At 37.5% G+C, this 22176-nt stretch overlaps 1 protein-coding gene across 23 annotated transcripts in view; it reads left to right on the top strand.

The window, feature by feature from the left end:
• Window positions 1-22176, top strand: part of LOC138760639 (girdin-like) — a 272147-nt gene that overhangs the window by 226045 nt on the left and 23926 nt on the right. For all 23 annotated transcript variants that reach the window (XR_011355767.1, XM_069931479.1, XM_069931478.1 and 20 more), the window contains 3 exons: window positions 7312-7404; window positions 12119-12327; window positions 12865-12948. Coding sequence is in view for 22 of the 23 variants with exons in the window: in XM_069931479.1 (XP_069787580.1) it covers window positions 7312-7404; window positions 12119-12327; window positions 12865-12948 (386 nt within the window). In the remaining variant the exon portion in view is untranslated. The remainder of the gene's footprint in view (window positions 1-7311; window positions 7405-12118; window positions 12328-12864; window positions 12949-22176) is intronic.

Here is a 22176-nt window from a genome sequence, read left to right as displayed (position 1 = left end):
CAAAGTTCACCCTCTTTTTTTCCCCCTTACTTCCTTTCTTCCCTTTTTTCCCTTCTTTAGTTCTTATTTATACATTATTTTTACATCTTTATATGTATTTTATCGTCGTTCTTCATTCTTGTTACATCTCTTTATCTCTCCCTCTGTCCTGCAAGCATTCTGCAAATTCTCATGCTACCTCCGGATTCGAGAACAGTCTGTTTTGTTCCCCAGGGATAAATATTTTAAATTTTAAATTTAAATTTATAACCTTTTTTCAATAGGATCGATTTTGCTGTATTAAACTCCTTCCTCTTCTTTAAGAGTTCAAAACTTATGTCTGGGTAAAAAAAATATTTTTTGACCCTTGTATTCCAATGGTTTTTTGTCTTCTCTAATTTTATTCCTTGCCCTCTCCAGTATATTTTCTCTTGTCGTATATCTCAAAAATTTTACTAAAACAGATCTTGTGTTTTGGAGCTAGTGTTCTGTGTGCCCTTTCTATTTCCATTCCTTCCTGTATTTCTGTCATTCCCAGGACCTTTAGGATCCATTCTTTAATAAATTCTTTCATATTTGTGCCTTCTTCATCTTCCTTTAGGCCCACTATCTTTATGTTGTTTTGCCTACTATAGTTTTCCATCCATCTTTTGAGCTAACAGCTCTTGTGACTCTTTAACTTTTTTGTCACTTTCTTCCAATTTTCTTCTTAGGTCATTCGCTTCCATTTCTACAGCCTTTTCTCGTTCTTCCACATTTTCTAATCTTTTCCCTATTTTTGTCATGACCAGCTCTACTCTACTCACTTTTTCTTCTGTACTTTTCATTTTTCTTTTCATTTCACTAAATTCTAATCTCAACCATTCTTTTAATGCTCTCGTTTGTTCTTGAAATTTTTTTTTATCTATATTCTATCCATCTATTTTTACCTATTTCTCTGTGCAGATCTTGGTCTTCTTCTTCCTCTTCTTCTGTGTCTGCACCTGTGTTTGTGTCTTCTACTTCTCTTCCTTGTATCTGTCTTTTCTGACTTTCCTGTTGAGTTGCTTGCCTCATTTTGCTGGGCTTCTTCTTGCTTAGCTTCTTGCTGTTGGTCCTCTTCTTCTGGGTTAGTCATCTGTTGGGCCCCCTGTTGCTACTCTTCTTTCCTATTGCTTTCCTGTCACTTCCTCTTCTTCCAGCTGAGAGCACTGGTGTCGGGCATCCCTGAGCTGGTCGCGCTGTGTTTGCTCGCTCCTCAGCTTGGCCCCCCTCCCGTCGGTGTTCTCTTTTTCCTTAATGAGCGCACTGTTTCTTCATGCAGGTAAGGCCTTCTCCTTTCTCTTCCTGCGTCTTTTCTTTTTTTTCCCCATTGTTTTTACTTTTTCCTTCTTGGGTGTCATTTTCTTTCTTTTCTCGACATTTTATCTTTTATTTGTTGTGTTTTGTGTTTCTTGAACTTTGTATTTTCTTCACTTTATTTCTTCTTTTCTGGAGAGGGCTGGTATTCTCCTACCGGCCACTACTCCATCACATGACTCCCGCATTTGTGATAATTTTTCAAACCTCCTTAGATACTGGATTAGTTTCTGAGGATTGGAGGAGGATGGCCAACATAACCCCACTCTTTAAGAAGAGAGGGAGAGAGAAACCAGGAAACTACAGACCAGTTAGCCTGACTTCGGTCATAAGGAAGATGCTAGAATCAGTTATTAAAGATGCAATCGCAGTACATTTGGAGAGTAGTGGTATCATTGGACAGAGTCAGCATGGTTTTGTGAAGGGAAAAGCATCTCTGACGAACCTAATAGAGATTTTTGAAGATGTAACCAGTAGATTGGATGGGGGGAAAGATCAGTGGATGTGGTATATCTGGATTTTAGTAAGGCATTTGATAAGATTACGCACAGAAGACTAGCTTACAAACTTAAAAAGCATGGTATAGGTTGTATGGTTTTAAGGTGGATAGAGAATTGGTTGATGGACAGGAAGCAAAGAGTAGGTATAAATGAATTCTTTTTGAAATGACAGCCAGTGACTAGTGGGGTACCGCAGGGCCCCGTGCTTGGGACACAGTTGTCTACAATATACGTCAATGACTTAGATATGGGAATAGATAGCAATATCTCAAAATTTGCAGACAACAAGGTTGGGTAGTGGGGCTGGCTGTGTTGAGGATGCTAGGAGGGTGCAGAGTGATTTGGACAAGTTAGGAGAGTGAGCCAAGACGTGGCAGATGCAATATAATGTGGAAAAATGCGAGGTTATCCACTTTGGAGGTAAGAACAGGAAAGAGGACTATTATATAAATGGTGTCTGTTTAGGAAAAGGGGAGATGTAGAGAGACTTGGGTGTTGCTGTACATCAGTCATTGAAAGGGGGCATGCAGGTACAGCAGGCGGTGAGGAAGGTGAATGTTATGTTGATATTCATAGCAAGAGGATTTAAGTACAGAAGTACAGAGATCCTGCAACAGCTGTACAGGGCCTTGGTGAGACCACATCTGGAGTACCTCGTGCAGTTTTGGTCTCCTTATCTTAGGAAGGACATCCTCTCCATGGAGGAGGTGCAGAGAAGATTCACTCGAGTGATACCAGGGATGGAAGGACTTGGATATGAAGAAAGGTTGGATAGACTAGGCTTATATTCTCTGGAATATAGAAGATTGAGGGGGGATCTTATAGAAACATATAAAATTCTTAAGGGATTAGACAGACTAGACGCAGATAGGTTGTTTCCAATTCTGGTAAAAACCAAAACCAGTGATCACAGTTTAAGGATAAGGGGAAATCTTTTTAGGACTGAGGTGAGGAAAAAACTCTTCTCTCAGAGGGAGGTAGATCTGTGGAATTCTTTGCCACAGGAAGTAGTTGAGGCCGTTTCCTTGTCAATATAGAGGTTAGATTTGGCCTTTGTGGCTAAGGGGATCAAAGGGAAGTCAGGAACCGGGTACTGATCAGCCATGATCATGTTGAATGATGGTGTAGAGTTGAAGGGCCAAATAGCCTACTCCTGCACCTATTTTTCTATGTTTTTATGTTTCTAAAAGTTTAAAATTTATTCCATAAATTATATGTAATCTTTTCAAGTCATTTACAGGTGTGTATTTCAGCATGCCCTCTATCCATCCCCAAATAAATATCAGGTTTCCAAGTTATTGCTATGCATTTCCTTGCAACTGCTAGGGCAATCTTTATAAATTCTTTCTGATATTTATTTAATTTCAATTTCAATTCTGTATTAAATATATTTCCAAGTAGAAAAATACTTGGATCCTAAGGAAATTAGACTTTTGTAACTCACTCTAGAAATAAACAGTTCTATCCAAAAAGGTCTTAACTTTGGACAAAAAGTACCTATTTTTTTATTGCATCTAAAACATTCATCTGAAACATTTGGATTTAATCCATTTAATTTCTGAGGAGTAAAATATAATTGATATAAAAATTATATTGCACCATTCTGTTATGAACATTTATTGTATTAGTCATACTGTCTTGACAAAGTTATAGCCAATTTTTCTCTTGAATATTTATATTTAAATCTGTCTCCCTCTTTGTCTTGACTTATGAACTCCTTGTTTATATATTCCTTTTTGTAAAGTTGTATACATAATTGAAATAAACTTTTTTAATAGACAAATCTGTAATTAAATTTTCCAAATAACTCTGTTCAGGTAATACCAGAGCTGGTCCTAATTTTTCCCTTAAATATGATTTTAATTGATAATAAGAAAATATTGTATTATTTTGTATTCCATATTTAATTTTCAATTGTTTTTTTTCAGGGCACAACTTTAATGACATTCAATCTTTTATTCTCTTAATTCCTTTGTTAAATGTTAAAATATTGATTACATCATAAAATCATAAAAGGTATATGTTTATTTTGAGTTAATATCATTCTTAGTATCTAATAACTTCTTATTCCCATTTCCAAATGAATTTTACTCCATATTTAAAAAAAATATTTTAACAAAGGCATATCTCTATCTCCACTTAACAATTTGTTATTCCATTTATATTTCAAGTTCTCTGGATTTTCTTCTCCTGTTTTATTCGAATATATGTTGGTTTTTCTCCCTCTTCAAAGAAGATAGAGAGAAATCTCAGTTGTGCTGCCCTGTAATAATTTTAAAAATTTGGTAGTTGTAACCCTCATAATTCAAATTTCCAAGTTAATTTTTCTAATGCAACTCTTGCCATTTTACTTTGCCAAATAAATTTCCTTACACACTTATTTAATTCCTGAAAAAATTTTGATGATATAAATATAGGTAGTGATTGAAATAAATATTGCACTCTAGGAAATTAATTTTATACAATTAACACTTCCTATTATAGTTATAGGTAGTTTCATCCATTTCTTTAAATCTTCATCAATTTTCTTAAGCAAAGGTGTATAATTCAGTTTAAATAGAATATGTAAATTTTTATAAATTTTAAATCCTAAATATTTGATTGCAACTGTTTGCCATTTAAACTGACTTTCTCTTTATTTTGCATAATTTGCTGTAACCATAGGCATTATTTCACTCTTGTCACAATTTATTTTATAACCAGATAACTACACAATATTCCTTTAATCTTAAATAGAGTTTACATAATGTTCTTTCTGGTTCAGTCAAATATATTATGACATCATTCGCAAACAAACTGACCTTATTTTTTTTTCTGCCCATTCTAAAACCTTTAATATCATTGTCAGATCTAATCAATTCCGCAAAAGATTCGATTGCTAAAATAAATAATGAAGGTGACAAAGGACATCCTTGTCTACTTGATCAAGTTAATGAGAAAGATTCTGATATTTGTCCATTTGTAAATACTTTTGATTTAGGACCATTATATAAAGCTCTAATCCAATGAATAAATGTAGGTACTAACTCTTATTTTTCTAATACTTTGAATTAAAAGTCCCAATCCAACCTTTCGAGCACTTTTTCTGCATCTAAAGTAATTGCTACACTACCTTCTTCTCTTATCTGCACTAAATGTATTATGCTCAGCTCTACCATTCTTTAGAAACTTGTTATTAATTCCCCTGATTGTCTGTGTCCCATCCATAATATATGAGGGAAGAGCAACTTAACACCCATTAATATTAGTTCCTTTAAAGTAAGCACATCCTTTTTGTGGAAAAGAGGATGGAATAGTTGGCAGGTAAGTTTATGAAAAGTCCTAAAAGTTCTTTAGATATATAACTTGGGAAAGAATGGGTCCCCTTAAGAATAAGTGTGGCCATTTGTATATAGAGCCAGAGAATTTTTTTAAAATTTAGACATACAGCCCAATTATACCCAATTAATCTACACCTCTGGTACATTTTGAATGGTAGGAGGAAACCTGAGCTCCTGGGGAAAACCCACACAGACACAGGAAAAACGTACAAACTCCTTACAGACAGCACGGGATTTGAACCCTGGTCCCAATCACTGGCACTGTAAAGGCATTGCGATAACTACTACACCAAATGTCCTGCCCTAAAGATGGTGAGGTCTTAATTTAATACCATGTCGAAGGTGGTAGAAGCTTTGAGTTCAGGAAAGTGAACAGTGGTGTCCTGGACCATATATTACAAAAGAGAAGGTGTTGGTAGTCTTGAGGTGCAGAGAGGGAGTCTCAATGTGAACAAGTCAGAGCAGATGACTGTGGACTTTAGAAAGATGAGAGTCAAACACTCCATTGCACATCATGGTTCCATCTTGGAAAGAGAGGAGAGCACGATGTTCCTGAGTGTGCATATAAAGGATAACCTCTCCTGGACCCATAACACCTCATTAGTCAGGAAGGTGCAGCAGCGCCTTCACTTTCTAAGGAGGGCAAGGCTACCAGCCCTCATCTTGACAGCTTTTTATAGAAACGTAATTGAGAGTGTCCTGTCAGGTAGCATTATTGCGTAGTATGGCAGCTGCAAAGCATTGGACTGGAAGTAAATATAGAGGATCACCAAAATGGCTGAGATCATTGGGGTCACCTTTCCTCTATTAAGGACATTTACTGGGACCACTGCTTAACTAGGGCCCATAAAAATTTAGAACACCCTTTCCTTCCAGCACACAGTATCGTTAACCCACTACCATCAAGAAGGAGGTGCTGGTGCATCAAAATCAGGACTGCCAAGCTGGGAAATACTTCCAGCAGCTGTGATATTGATGAACAGTATCTGTAACTGAGTAAATCATCCCAAAATATTCACATTTACGGTACAAGTCTGATTATCCAAAATGGTTAGGTCTGGGCCTGTCATAAAAATGTTTTTTTTTAATCTCATCATTTTTTCAAAACAGCACACAAGCAACAGCAAATCACTTGTATCAATGTTTAAACAACAGCAAACAATAAGGGAAGACTTTTTAAGCGTTAAAATAATGTGTAATTCTCACCAAAAAATGCTGGCCACAACACCGCCACCAATCATCGAGACCTTCCAGCCGCCGATCCCCAACACATCCCCACTGCTGTCATTGATCCCCGAGGAGGCTTCCCAAGCTAGTGGGATACTCACTGGTGAGTCAGCGGACTCCTGTCTCCCCAGTTACTGGAGCTCTTGAGTCCCAACTCTGAATCCTCCCCAGGCCTACTGCACACGCACACCAGGGAGTCCAGTATGTGGTTGTAGGCTGACAGAAGGGACCAGAGTCGGCGTCAGTAGCTCTGGTGTGCTGAGGGAGGAAGGAGGGGAGGGAACACCACTGAGCCTAAGGTCCTGCTCCTGCCTGAGAGGCCGCTCTTCTTGATGACGCCAGGACAAAGGATTCTTCTGACTGCTTGCAGTTGGGAGACAGTGACACGCAGTTTGAGAGGGATGGATGGAGGGAAAAGTCAAGGTAAAGAAGAAATGGAAAGAGAGAGGGGAGGGAGTTACCTGAAATGAGGACAATCATTCTGATTTCATGTCAAGTAAATTTTTTTTCAACCAGTGAGGTCAGTTCAGCTCTGAAAAAATTTTGGATGAATGAGAATTTCTGATTTGTTTCGGATGTCCTCATTTATCAAATTTTTTTTAAAATGTGGATTTCAGAGAATCTGATTTCAGATAATTGGAGTTGTGCTGTAATTTAAATTATATATTTATGTATACTTACGATTATTATCCATTATGTATATGTGTGCACCCAAGTCTGGAAAAATGCTGTTTCATCATGATGTATGTATACAGTTAGATGATGATAAACAAACTATTAGCCAATACTTTTAATTACATAGATTGATAATGAATTACATTTCATATTAGAAAACATAAGTATATTTTGTAATTATTATGTAGAATTTGAAGTGTCTCCAAAAATAATATGTTGAACTATTTTCAAGAGTGTTAGTGTGTTTATTCACTTTGAAGTATTCTCTTTAGTGATAAACTGAATGAACTTCGACGACAGAAAGAGAAACTTGAAGAGAAGATTATGGATCAATACAAGTTCTATGAGCCTTCACCCCCTCGAAGGTATGAACAAAATATAATCACAGTAATTTCAAATGTATAGTTCAAATGGAATCTTACCTCATTTTTTTTCTCCTTTTAAAATACAAAATATTAAAAAGCAAGACAAAATAATAACATATAGATTCCATCCCTTAATGTTAATTGTGATTATCTATTAAGGTAATTATACATATAAATTAATTAATTACTATTTCAACAAATCACAATATATATATTAATAATATCTTAAAAAGGTATATTATATAGGATAATTATAATTAAACCAATAAATCCACTTTATCTAAAAGAAAAAAATACTAAAACTAATCTACCCCCACCCTCTAATCAAGGTTACAAGAAAAATAGAAAGATGTATCAGGTCGCAACCGCTAGAAGATGGACGGAACAGCCCTAGAGTACCCAAATCCTCTAAAACTGGCATTTATGATAATATTCAATAAATAGGCCTCATACCTTGTCAAACTGAAGCTTTTTATCTTTAATACTGTACCTAATTTTCTCTAAGCTTAAATATAACATTACATCATTTAGCCATTGTGCATGAGTCAGTGGGAATTCATTTTTCCATTTCATTAAATCCACCCATCTGGCTATCAATGTGCTAAATGCTAAAACTTTCTCTTGAGATGTTGATAAAAATTTATCTAGTTCACGTGAAAAACCAAACTGTGGAGCTACATGGCAAGAATCTAATTTAATCTTAAAAATCATTGACAAAGAATTAAAAATATTCTGCCAATAACTTCATCATTTAGGACATTCCCAAAACATATGAATCAGTGAGGGTTCAAAAATTTTAGCTTTTCACAAAATGGATTAACAGTCACAAGTTTAGACATATCTATTCTATGTATCACCTTAAATTGTAATAAACAATGCCTTGTACAAAATGAAGATTCATTGATCAAACTAAGAGTGGAGTACCAATTCTCATCTGAAAAAGTTATTTTAAGATCACTCCCAATCATTTTTAATCTTAGCCATTGAGGCTAATCTTAAATTCAGTAGATAAATATAAATACGTGATATCAATCTACTATGAACGACTTGTAAATCAAAAGGTAAATCCAAAATATTTGAATCTGCAATTCGAGAAAAAGTGTCCAATTTAGGCCAAACAAAATTCTTAGCGCAAAATCTAAAAAAATGTCTATTACAAAGCTTGAAAAGACAATTGTTCAAAAGAAGCAAAGTTATTCTGAATAAATAAATATTTGAAATTTTTTAGATTACATCTATATCATTCCTTGAAGCTTTCATTTAATAATGAAGGTGGAAAAAAATGGTTATATCTAATAAAACTAAACAGAGAAAAATTATTATAACCAAAAAATTTCCTAAATTGAGCCCATATTCTCAATCTAGTTCTCATTATCGGATTATGTGTCAATTTAGAAAATGAAAAAGGAAAAGTAGAACCTAAAATTGCCGAAAAGTTCAGTTCCATTTCTGCCTAAGAAGGGTGACTTGCTAATTTATCAAATTTTAATAATAAAAGTAAACTGCATATAGTAATAAAATCTAAAATATGGAAGAGGCATTCCCTCATTCCTAATAGTTTCCTGAAGATGAGCTTTACTTATACGTGATTGTTTTCCCTGCCATATATATGAAGAAATAGCCAAATCTAATTAATTAAAAAAGGATTTAGGAATAAAAATTTGTATGGCTTGAAAAAAATACAAACATTTAGGTGAAATTTTAATTGAATTAATATGTCCAATCAATGTAATCAAAAGTGGTGACCATTTCAATAATAATATTTTAATCCGAATAAGTAATGCTCTAAAATTTCTTTCATAAGATCCTTATAACTTTTTGTAATAGTGATTCCTAAATATTGAAACTAATCATGAACTATTTTAAATGGAAATTTAGAATATATAGAAAGAGATCCTTTTAAAGGTAAAAGTTCACTTATATGTAAATTTATTTTATATCTTGAAAATTGTCCAAACTAAGCGAACTTATTTAATATATTTGGTAAAGAAACCTGTGGATTAGAAATAAAAAGCAATAAATCATCCGCATAAAGAGATACTTTATGTTCAATTCCATTTGTACTTAATCCTTTAAATTCTTCAGATTCTCGAAGGGCTACTGCTAATGGCTCTAGTATTATATCAAACAGTAAAGGACTTAATGGATATCCTTGTCGTGTTCCCCTAAATAGCCGAAACATTTTTGACTGCTGTAAATTAGAACAGATTGAAGTCATAGGATGTAAATATAATATTTCAATCTGGTTAATAAAATCTAGACCAAAATTAAATTTCTTTAATATAGCAAATAAATATTTCCATTCAACCTGATCAAACGCTTTTTCAGTGTCTAGAGAAAGGACACATTCCGTTGCATGAGTAGAAGGTAACTATATTGTATTCAATGCACAATATATGTTATAATAAGAATAACAATTTTTAATAAAACTTGTTTGACATTAATGATTGTTGGTTGAATATTTTCTAATTTATATGCCAAAACTTTAGATAAAATCTTCATATCAACATTAAGTAATGAAATTGGTCTATAAGAAACACATTCTGTGGCTTCTTTCCCTTTTTTTCAAAACAAGAGAAATACTAGCCTCATAAAAGGATGAGGGAAGTATTCCTTCCTTAAATGTTTCTTCAAACACAGCATTTAAATAAGGCACGAGGCATTTAGAAAAAGATATATAAAATTCTGTAGGGAATCTATCTGGACGTCGAGATTTACCAGACTGCATAGAAGAGATAGCTGTAAAGATTTCATCCTGAGAAATAGGCTCCTGCAACCTCTTGCACTTATCCTGAAATAAAGCAGGTAAATTTACATGTTACAGAAACTCTGCCATTGAAGTAAAATTATTCTTAAATTCAGAAGTATAAAGGCTAAAATAAAATTGGTTGAAAGTCTCATTAATTTTCGAATGAATGGTTGTCATTGTGCCATCTCTCATTCAAATCTTATTAATCCAGTTTTCGCTAAGCATGTGAAAATCAATCAGTGATATCTTGAGTTTATCATTTTATCTTGCTCTTCTAATTCAACAAGATTATTTCTCTGAAAGAATAGCCAAACTGCAATTTATTTTCATGTTATAGTTTACTATATGCAGACAGTACTGTTACGAGCCCAAAGGACCCCAAAACCCAGCAGCAGTAGACATTCACCAAGATAAGTGGCTTTCAAACCAAAAGTTATTTTTAATCAACTTCAAACATGAAAATAGAATCAAACTTTAACAGTTCTATTCTTATACTATACTCTATATTAACCCAAATTACCCCCTTCTAATTCTAAGCACACATGTATGTAATGTGTGTGTAAATTCAAGAAAAGTTCTTTGGTTCACAGTTCAATCTCACTTCTCCTTCTTCCAAGTTCTCTGGTTGCAGGCAATCACCATATTGTACACAGAATTTAACATGTATAAAGTGCTTGAAAGGTAAATATTTACCACTCAGGAAGGTTCTTGTAGGGTATGCAGAGAGATATTTGTTGTTCCAGGATTTCCACAACTGAGGTACCACCACTAGTCACCTCAGGGTCTCCCAGATGAAACTTGCCCCATCAGGGTCATCCAGATGGTAACCTATTTCTTCAAGCTACCACAGAGTTCCATTCCTTCCTCTATTTCAAGAGAATCATCAGACAGATAGCACTTCCAGCCATCTACTGCTCTGGAACTTGCTTTCATCAGATTCAAACAGCTTTCCCTGGATTGCACTTTTCAGTTACTTGTCAGTGTCCCACACACTGACTGACTGACTGAGCTGTTAACTTAACTCTCTCTCTTTTCCAACTGCAACTCCAAAGAGAGCATGTGACTCATGTCTTGCAAAACCCCCACCTTCTCCAACAAACAACAGGAGTTCTTTCTTCTGCTCCGTCTGTTGTTATCTTAGGTCTCTTCTTTGGCTTGGCTTTGCGGACGAAGATTTATGGAGGGGTAATGTCCACGTCAGCTGCAGGCTCGTTTGTGGCTGACAAGTCCTATGCAGGACAGGCAGACATGGTTGCAGCGGTTGCAGGGGAAAATTGGTTGGTTGGGGTTGGGTGTTGGGTTTTTCCTCCTTTGTCTTTTGTCAGTGAGGTGGGCTCTGCAGTCTTCTTCAAAGGAGGTTGCTGCCCGCCGAACTGTGAGGCGCCAAGATGCACAGTTTGAGGCGATATCAGCCCACTGACGGTGGTCAATGTGGCAAGCACCAAGAGCTTTCTTTAGGCAGTCCTTGTACCTCTTCTTTGGTGCACCTCTGTCACGGTGGCCAGTGGAGAGCTCGCCATATAACTCGATCTTGGGAAGGCGATGGTCCTCCATTCTGGAGACGTGACCTTCCCAGCGCAGTTTGATCTTCAGCAGCGTGGATTCGATGCTGTCGGCCTCTGCCATCTTAGGTAAGCAATCCAGAATTGACCTTTCTGTGAGCACTTTGGAGAAAGGGGACTGATAGACAGCATGACTCCAGCAAGACAATGGTCAAGCATTTTATGATGTCAGTTCAATTGACACCTACTTGTGAAAGGTGTTTACATTCTCCAGAGATCCTGCAATGTGAATTCTTCAGTCTTTCAAATAAGATCTGTTTTAAAATGTGTGTATATATATGTGATCTACTCTAAATCTTATAAATTCTCCCCAAATATTAATATTGTTACAGTGCTAAAAATAATTTAATTGTCTTCTAATTTGGATGTGTTTTTATGTAGTGATTTTTTTCCTTTATTCCAGGAGAGGCAATTGGATTACCATAAAGATGAAAAAGTTAATAAAACACAAGAAGGAAGGCAACAGAGAACGCATTAAATCTCTCACTAGTACCCCAACTAGGTCAGAATCAAGTGATGGATTCCTTCAGTTGCCTCAGCATGATAGTCAAGACAGCTCTTCTGTAGGATCCAACTCTCTTGATGAAGGTCATTCAGCCAAAAAGAGCAGCAGTGAGTACCACAAAACCTTTTTTTTCTTTAAAGCGACATCTATTGCATATATTCCTTGACAAACAAATATGGTTTTTTGATTCAAAAAAGAATATTGAAAATCATCATCTTTTTATATTTCAATTTTGGTTAATATTTAAAAAATGAAATTTCATGACCAAGCTAGTTAGAAATTGGATTATAAACTGAAGTCCTGTTTGAAGCACTTGCATTATCAGTAAATTTAATAATTATTTATTGTCAAACTTCTTCCAAAAGGTTATGTATTTACAACCTTAATTTTGTAGGTATTTGATAGTAATCTATGAAGATCCCAAATAGAAAATATGAACTGAACCTCATACATGATAGAATCAATTCCATTCAGTAGAAAATATACATCATTCATTTAACGTTTGTGTAGTATAATCAGCTGAAACTTAGCAAGCATGTATGTTTCTGTCTCCAGTTTCAGCATTTGTTAACTTCCACCTATTTTCCCTATTTCTTTTTTCTCATCTCCCAAATTCCTCTGTATCGCATGCTCTGAAATAAAAGTGGCCACACTGAAAAGGCTGCCCTTTATGAGGAACAGACTGAAGGATAAAGACAAAATGAAGGCCCTCTACCGTCGCTCTATGTGTAAGACCCTCTGAAAAGTTTTTCAAGTGGCTGCATTTGCTTTCATCATTTAACCATTAACTGTTCCTTACATTTCACTTTGTACAGCCTTTTGTTTAGAAATTTGATTTTAGCACTATTTATCTTAAGGCCCATTTCCACCATTTCATAAAGTGTTGCATGAATCCATACATAGAAAATATACTCTTAATTTTTTTTGTATTTTAAATTAATCTTCATTGTGCTGAGGTTCTTTAATAAAGAGATTTAAGATGGCTGATGTAACCAGTTTAAAAGATTTGATGTAAACTGGATCTGAAGTTGCAGGTCTAGGCATTTTCACTGCAAAACTTTGAAGTTTGGAATATTTATGTTGAACTTATGATGTCCTACAATATAAACTACTATATTTTCAATTTGTGCAAAAGGATAAAGTAATGCATGAATCATTAAATAACATGAACAAAAATAAAACAATATCATGCTTTGATTCTGAATACTTTAAATTAAATGTTAACTCCAAAATCTCCTCTGACTTTGCTCTAATTTAGTTAACATATATATATTAAATTTTGTAGAATAGGGAAAGAGAGAAAGTATTAAAACAAAGATAAATTGAACAGAAAGAATAAGAATTAATACTTTTTTTACATGGTTAACCTCTGAACTTTGTCTTGCCACGCAGTGTAGATGGGCCAGTGGGCCTACTTCTGCTCCTATGTCTTGTGATACTTTATGACATACTGTAAGTTTTCAGTGCCAGAGAAGTTATTTGATAGTAACTTGGTTTTAACAAGCTGGGTGTTTTTTTAAAAAAAGCTCAGTCACACTGGAATGGCTAAGGCTTATTTTTGGTAATTGATCTCTCTGTACAAATTCTGTAAGATTATTTAATCTATTCCACTGTAGAGTTTCTTCATTTGATACTCTTACAGTGAAGCTTCTGGAAGAAGCATTCTGACTTTTGGAATGAATTTTGCAAGTTACTGCCCTATTTACTCCCTTCACTTAGAGGCATTTAACCTAGCCTCATATAGTACATTAATCACTAAATAATGATAAGCATGAGTAACACTGACATATCTGAAATAAATTTGATTGGAAGTTAGAACATTTTAATTGATTTCATTCACCATTTTAAAAAATGATTCTAATCTTGTTTCACCATTGTTGAACATAAAATCCAGGGAATTAAATTATTAGAACCAAGGATTTGAGTTTGATTGGAAAGTATTCAACTGGTGCTATATTTGTAGAAAAATGGACAGTTTTCACTTTAGATCATTCAAATGTAAATCCTGCCAAGACATTGAAGCATGAAGGAAAGGGGAAGGATTGCAAAGATTTCTGAGGCAGTGGTCTGTAAAGCTTAATTCCAGAAACCAGAATTTTCTTAGGCAGGCTATTCTGTTTAGAAATTTATTCCAAATGTGAATCTTTTTTTGTGTTCAGAACTTCCTAGTATCACACCTAATTTATTTTAATGGTTTAAAGTCAAAGTTCTAAATAATGTATCTTTGTTTTTATTTACTGTAGTATATCAGGTAACATTTTTGCATATTTAAAATATTCTATAATTTAGGGCCTTAGTGAGGCAGCACCTGAATAATATAAATAGATTAGTTCTCTTTTTTTTTAAAAAAGTGTCTATAAATTAAAGTGACAAGGGGATGGGAACCTGAAAATCAGGCCAGCAAGTGGAGGAATTGAGGGGATGGTAGATGCTATGGCAAGCACGCCTGAAAGGAAGGGACAGGAGAATGGTCACAGTGAGACTAATGAGTAGAAGTGTGTTTTTTTTAAGTGAGGACTAGTGTGGGAAAGGCAAACTTACTTATGTTAGACCCTGGATCGGTACTTGGAATGATCATGTTGTGCCCATTATGGAGACATGGTTGCAAGAGAGACAGGATTGCCAGCTCACTGTGTCTATGTTTCATTGTTTTAGGTGGGATAGAGAAGGGAGTAAAGCGGGGCTGGGGGGGGGGGGGGGGGGTAAAGAAGCATTGCATTGCTCTTCAGGAGGAGTGTCATAATTGTACTCAAAGGAACCAATGGTGGGATCAGCTATTGAGTTGTTTGGGTAGAGATCAGAATTAAGAAAGGTGAGATCACTCCGTTTGGCTGTTGGCTGCCCAATAACACTGGCAAATTATGATCTAATTAGACAGGAGCTAGGGAAGTCAGTTAAGTGTAGCTGTCTTCAGGCAAGCCCACAGCGGACATTAGGAAGGCCAAAATGTGCCATCACATGTCCTTGGGGAGAAGGAATAAAGAAAAAGCCAAGGCATTTTATACACATTAAAAAACAAGAAATGACAAAGGAGAGTATAGGACCACTCAAAGGAAAAGAAGGAAACTTACAAATGGATCTTGTCTCACAAGTCTGAGATTCTTACTCTTTGTGTGGATAAGAGAGAGGGCTTTAGGAAGGATGAGCAACCTAACTGTGGCACTGTAGTTCAGGAAGCCATTCAAGGTGGGGGAGAGAAGAGAAAGGTGGTGGTAATCGGGGATAAGTATAGTTAGGGGAATAGTTATCACAGGAATGGAGCATCCCGAAGGCTGTGTTATCTACCTGGTTCCCATGTTCAGGACATCTTATCTACCTGTAGAGGAATTTGCAGTGAGATGGATAAAGATCCAGTTGTCGTGGTCTATGTGGGTACCAACGACATAGGTAGAACTAGGAAAGAGGTTCTGCTAAGGGAATTTGGGGTCAAATTAAAAAAGCAGAACCAAAAAGGTGGTAATCTCTGGCCCATTCAGAGCCAGCTCTTCAGCGCTTGACGTCCTGCTTTGCGGAAACTGCCAAAATGTTTGGCCTGGAAGTCAGCCTGAAGAAAACTGAGGTCCTCCATCAGCCAGCTCCCCACCATGACTACCAGCCCCCCCACATCTCCATCGGGCACACAAAACTCAAAACGGTCAACCAGTTTACCTATCTCGGCTGCACCATTTCATCAGATGCAAGGATCGACAATGAGATAGACAACAGACTCGCCAAGGCAAATAGCGCCTTTGGAAGACTACACAAAAGAGTCTGGAAAAACAACCAACTGAAAAACCTCACAAAGATAAGCGTATACAGAGCCGTTGTCATACCCACACTCCTGTTCGGCTCCGAATCATGGGTCCTCTACCGGCACCACCTACGGCTCCTAGAACGCTTCCACCAGCGTTGTCTCCGCTCCATCCTCAACATCCATTGGGATCTCGAGGTACTCGAGATGGCAGAGGTCGACAGCATCGAGTCCACGCTGCTGAAGATCCAGCTGCGCTGGATGGGTCACGTCTCCAGAATGGAGGACCATCGCCTTCCCAAGATCGTATTATATGGCGAGCTCTCCACTGGCCACCGTGACAGAGGTGCACCAAAGAAAAGGTACAAGGACTGCCTAAAGAAATCTCTTGGTGCCTGCCACATTGACCACCGCCAGTGGGCTGATAACGCCTCAAACCGTGCATCTTGGCGCCTCACAGTTTGGCGGGCAGCAGCCTCCTTTGAAGAAGACCGCAGAGCCCACCTCACTGACAAAAGACAAAGGAGGAAAAACCCAACACCCAACCCCAACCAACCAATTTTCCCTTGCAACCGCTGCAATCGTGTCTGCCTGTCCCGCATCGGACTGGTCAGCCACAAACGAGCCTGCAGCTGACGTGGACTTTTTTTACCCCCTCCATAAATCTTCGTCCGCGAAGCCAAGCCAAAGAAAAGAAGAACTACCTGAGCCACATGCAAATTGGCATAGGGTCTAGAAGATTAGAGAGTTAAATGCATGGCTCAAGGATTGATGTGTGAGAAGTAGGTTTAAATTCATGGGAATTTGTCACCAGTATTAAGGAAGGAAGGAACTGTTCAAAGGGGATGGACTCCATCTGAACCGTGATGGAGCCTGGATCCTGACGAATCTCGTAACTTGGACTGTGGACAGGGTTTTAAACTAAATAGTAGAGGAGTAGGTTCAACAGATTGGAGAGGGATAGTTAGAGTAAATGAGAAGAAGATGAATAAAGTAAAAGCAAAAGTTAAAAAAGAGGAAAGTAAGTACAAAAAAGGCAAAGGATGTTAAAATTATCACTAAAGAGGTCGTACTTAGAAAACGAGGGTCTAAAGATGGATTAGCCCTCTTGTCGTTATGGAATGCATCCCAAGGTACTGAAAGAAATAATAGTAGTTATAGTCAAGGCTTTGGTGATAATTTACCAAAATTCTCTGGACTCTGTGCAGGTCCTGGTGAATTGGAAGACAGTGAATGTCACGGCACTATTCAAAATGTAGGCAAAAAGCAGTTAGTTTGACATCTGTAGTTGGGGAAATGCGTGAAGATAACATTAAAGAAGAAATAGGCATCTAGAGCAAAATAGATCCATCAGGGAGATGCAGCATGGATTCAGCAAAGGCAGGTCCTATTTGACAAATTTACTGGAGTTCAATGAGGATATTATGAGTGCAGTAGATAGACAGAGTAGATGGAAGTTGTTTACCTGGATTTCCAGTAGACATTCGATAAGGTGCCGCATAAAAGACTTGTACAGAAGATCAGCATGCTTACATAATGGGGTAATGTATTAGCATCGATAGAGGATTGGTTAACCAATAGAAACCAGAGAGTTGAGATACAGGGTGTTTTTCTGGTCGGCAAACCAGTGGTGAGCAGCGTGCCACAGGGTCGGTGCTGAGTCCGCAACTGTTTAAATTTTTTAAAATTTAGACATGCAGAATGGTAACGGGCTATTTCAGCCCATGAGTCCGGGCCACCCAATTAACCCTACACCCCTGGTACGTTTTGAATTTATTTGTTCATGATATACATTAACTATCTGGAAGAGGGGACAGAGTGTTGTGTATCCACATTTGCTGATGACACTAAATTGAGTGGAAAAGCAAATTGTGCAGAAGATAATGAAAGTCTGCTGAGGGTTACAGATAGATTAAGTGAGTGGGCAAGTGTCTGGTAGATGGAGTACAATGTTGGTAAATGTGAGGTTACCTACTTTGGAACAAAATATGGAAGATCAGAGTATTATTTAAATGGCAAGCGAAGAAGCACTTAGGAGGGCTGGTGCTTGAATCACAAAAGTTTGTTATATAGGTGAAGCAGGCTATCAAGAAGACAAATGGAATGATGGCCTTTATTGTTAGAGGGATTGAATTTAGGACCAGGGAGGTTAAGCTGTAATTATACAAGGTACTGGTAAGCCCATATCTGGAGTACTGCATACAATTCTGGCCTTCTTTCTTGAGGAAGGATGTACTGGCTTTGGAGGCATTGCAGAAAAGGTTAATAAGGTCGATTCCAGAGATGAGGGAGTTAGCCTATGAGGAGAGGTGGAGTCCATTGGGTATAAGCCTGACCTCTGCTGTCCATCATGATGCTCATGTTATGATGTCACCCTTCTATATATATATATTATATATATATATAATTCTTAGTGTCAGTAGCCATGTTAGTCTAATAGAAGTAAAAGATGAGAAAGCATCACGTCTCCGAGTCTTAATTGTGTGAGTATATAGATAACAGTGGCGACGAGGCACGAAACAAACCCTACAAATACTCCAAGCACCAACCGTGAGAACGAAAACAACCGAAGAAAAGTAGAAAATGACTACCTAACAACCCCATCAAATTCCCAACAAAAGATCAAGGAGAAAGTGCACCAAGACGGCGGAGGGAAAGTTCAGGAAATTCAATGAAGTAGAAGAAAGTTGGGATTACATAGAACGGTTTATCTACCAATGCGTAGCTCATAATATTGTGGAAAGTCCAGTAAATCATAAACTTGCCCTCTTCCTCAGTATAATGGGCAGCAAAACATTCGATCTCCTTAAGACCTTGCTGGCCCCAGAGGATCCAGGGACGAAGACATTCAATGAATTATGCACAGCTCTTAACGAACAATTTAAGCCCCAAACCATCAGTTATGGCAGAAAGGCAACATTTCTATGAAAGGAGACAAAGACCAGGAGAAACAGTAAGTGAATACCTGGCATCACTGGGTAAACTGGCGGAGCACTGTCATTTCAAGCAGTTTCTAAATCAGACTGCAAGACAGATTAGTGATGGGGCTGGCAAATCGCCAAGCAAGGCAAAAATTATTAGCAATGGATGAAGATGTTACATTACAACTTGCATACAAGACTTCCTGCAGCTCTGAAATGGCAAATAAAAATTTGGATGTGGTTCAACCACTGACCAGAAAACTGTTTCTTCAAAAATTCTAAATGTAACCATTGCAAAACAGAAGGACATATCAAAGCTAAATGTCTCCTTCTAAACCACAGGTGGCCTGCAAATAAACAGGCAGCTAAAGTCAAAACAATGGAGAGAGAGAGAGAGAGAGAGAGAGAGAGAGAGGCAACCTAGCAATGATGATGATAACAGCCCAACAGCTGACCTTCAAGTTCCTGAAATTTCAGCTCCTGAGATATTTCACATCTGAGGAATAAACAGAGGAAACACTGCAATCTTTATACAACGAAAAATAAACGAACACTCACTGAAGATGGAATTAGACATGGGCAGAGATGTCCCTAATGCTGTAACATGTAAAAGAACGCTTGCTACCATGCCTCTAGGTAAAAACAACTGAAATAACCTAAGATCTGTTACTGGAGACAGAATCAAAGTGTCTGGAAAAAGTACGGTCCAAGTACAATACAAACAACAGCAACCAAAAACACTCTCTTTCTACATTGTAGATACCCAGGGACCAGCACTCTTTGGAATAAACTGGCTACAACACATTCCCCTAGACTGGCAGGAAATCGGTTCAATACTAAATGTAAACCACACAGACACCTCTCAGCCAGAACTCATCCAAATCCTCAACAACCACGCAGTGGTTTTCCAACTAGACTTGGGGAAAATCAGTTCAAGCCAAACTGCAATTAAAAGACAATGCAGAACCAAAATTCTTCAAAGCCAGAATAGTCCCATTTGCTATGAAAGGAAAAATTGAGGCTGAATTAAACAGACTAAAACATGAAGGCATATTAGAACCAATATGATACAGCAATTGGGAAGAACCCATCATACCCGTATGAAAAACAAATGGTGAAATTTGCATTTGCAGCAATTACAAAGTCATCAATCCATCACTCAGAGTACCCGAACACCCAATGCCCAAGGCAGAAGAATTGTTCCAAGGACTAAACGGAGGGCAAAAATTCACAAAACTAGAATTGTCACAACCATATCAGCAGATAGAACTGAACCAAAAAAATCAAGGGAATATGTGACATTCAATCCCCATCTAGGACTATTCACCTACACACGGGCCTTACGGAAGTTCAGCAGCACCTGTGGTTTTTCAAGCAACAATGGACAAATGACAACATGGACTCTCAGTTGGGTGTTACCTAGATGATATCACCATCACAGGCCAAAATGATAGGCAATAGTTACAAAACACAGAAAAAGGTAAGCAACCAGTAGCATACACTTAATAAACATTAACCGTAAGCGAACACATTTACGCCCAACTAGAAAAAGAAGGATTGGCAATAATTTTTGGTGTAAAAAAATTCCGCCAATTTATTTATGGAAGAAAATTCACCCTGATCACAGACAACAAGCCTCTTAGTTTAATCCTGGGACCACTCAAAAGTATACCAATATTAGCTGCAACCGGAATTCAAAGATGGGCCATGCTACTAGCGGCGTATAACTATGATATGAAACATAACCAGGAACGCTCAACAGCAGATGCCTTATCACACATGCCACTACCCAAGGCAGAACAACAAGAAGAAATTATTAAATAGACAGCAGAGGCAGCAGCCATTAACCAAGAACAACTTCAATAACTGCCCGTCACAGCCCAGATGATAGGAAAGGAAACCCAAAAAGAGGCAACATTAAGCAAGATCCTATATTTCACCCTTAATGGGTGGCCCGAATCTGAAGTCATCCCAGAAGATCTAAAACCTTACCACACACACTACCATGAACTCTCAGTTGAAGAAGGATGTTTATTATGGGGTACCTGTACAATTATTCTGGCCAAATGGCAAACTACCATGTTATCAGAACTGCACCACAACCATCCGGGAGTGGTATGAATGAAGGCACTGGCCTGGATGCATGTCTGGTGGCCCTCCATAGACAAAGATTTTAAAACAACAGTTGGAGAATGCAAAGTATGCCAATCAATGCAGCCAAAAATGCTGCAAGCCAAAGGTAACCCATGGAAATACTAATGGGGAGGCAGAACGTTTTGTACAAACATTCAATAAAGCAACGAAAACCATGAAATTTCTAAATGCCTCCTGGACACACAAATAACAGATTTCCTATTGGAGTACAGAAACACACTGAATTCTGCCACCAAGCACATTTGATTGAGATTTTCAAAGAGATGACAGATAATTAATGAGGATAGGGTTGGGGATGTTATATACATGGACTTTAGTAAGACATTGATAAAGGTCCCTAATGGTAGGCTGATTCAGAAGGAGCAGATACCTGGGATCCTTAATGAGTTGATGGTGATGGAAGGCTGTTATGTAAGGTAAGAGTATACAGTTAATAGCAGGACTCTTAATGGTCCTGATATGTAGGGAGATCTGAGTGTCCATTGAAAGTAGCCACAAATAAAAAAGGTGGTAAGGAAGATGTATGGTATGCGTGACTTGATTGGGCAAGTCACTATGTATGAAAATAAGGAAGTCATGTTGCAGATATATAAAACTTTAGATGGGCCTGAATTGGAATGCTGTGTGCAATTCTGGTTCTTCCCCCCCCCCCCCCCCACCCCCCATTATAAGAAGGATATGGAAGCTTTGGAAAGGGTACAGAAAAGATTTGGAGGGTGTGAATTATGAAAAGAGATTGGACAAGCTCTGGTTGCATTCTCTGAAGCGTAGGAGGCTGAGTTGAGACCTGATAGAGGGTTATAAGATCATGGTAAGCAGTGATAGGGTGAATAGAATATTTTCCATAAGGCAATGGGTCTCAACCTTTTTCTTCCTACTCACAAACCACTTTTAGTAATCTCTATGCCATCGGTGCTCTGTGATTAGCAAGGGATTGCTTAAGGTGGTATGTGAATGAGAAGGGAAGGTTGAGAATCACTGCTCTAGACCCAATTGTTACTGAAATATTTTCCTTGAAAAAAATTGCCATTGGCCCATTTTCTTTGTAGTTATGAAACTGTGCAGATAACAAGTCAATTAGGTACGATCCTGTGATCAGTGATGTTCTGCAGGCAGCAGTGTTGAAACTTGGATGAAAAGGTAAGTGGGAG

This window comes from Narcine bancroftii, chromosome 4 (genome assembly GCF_036971445.1).
Source record: "Narcine bancroftii isolate sNarBan1 chromosome 4, sNarBan1.hap1, whole genome shotgun sequence".
Classification (NCBI taxonomy): Eukaryota; Metazoa; Chordata; class Chondrichthyes; order Torpediniformes; family Narcinidae; genus Narcine; species Narcine bancroftii.
The sequence above is the reverse complement of the archived record's forward strand: the minus strand, read 5'-3'. Positions and strand labels throughout refer to the sequence as shown.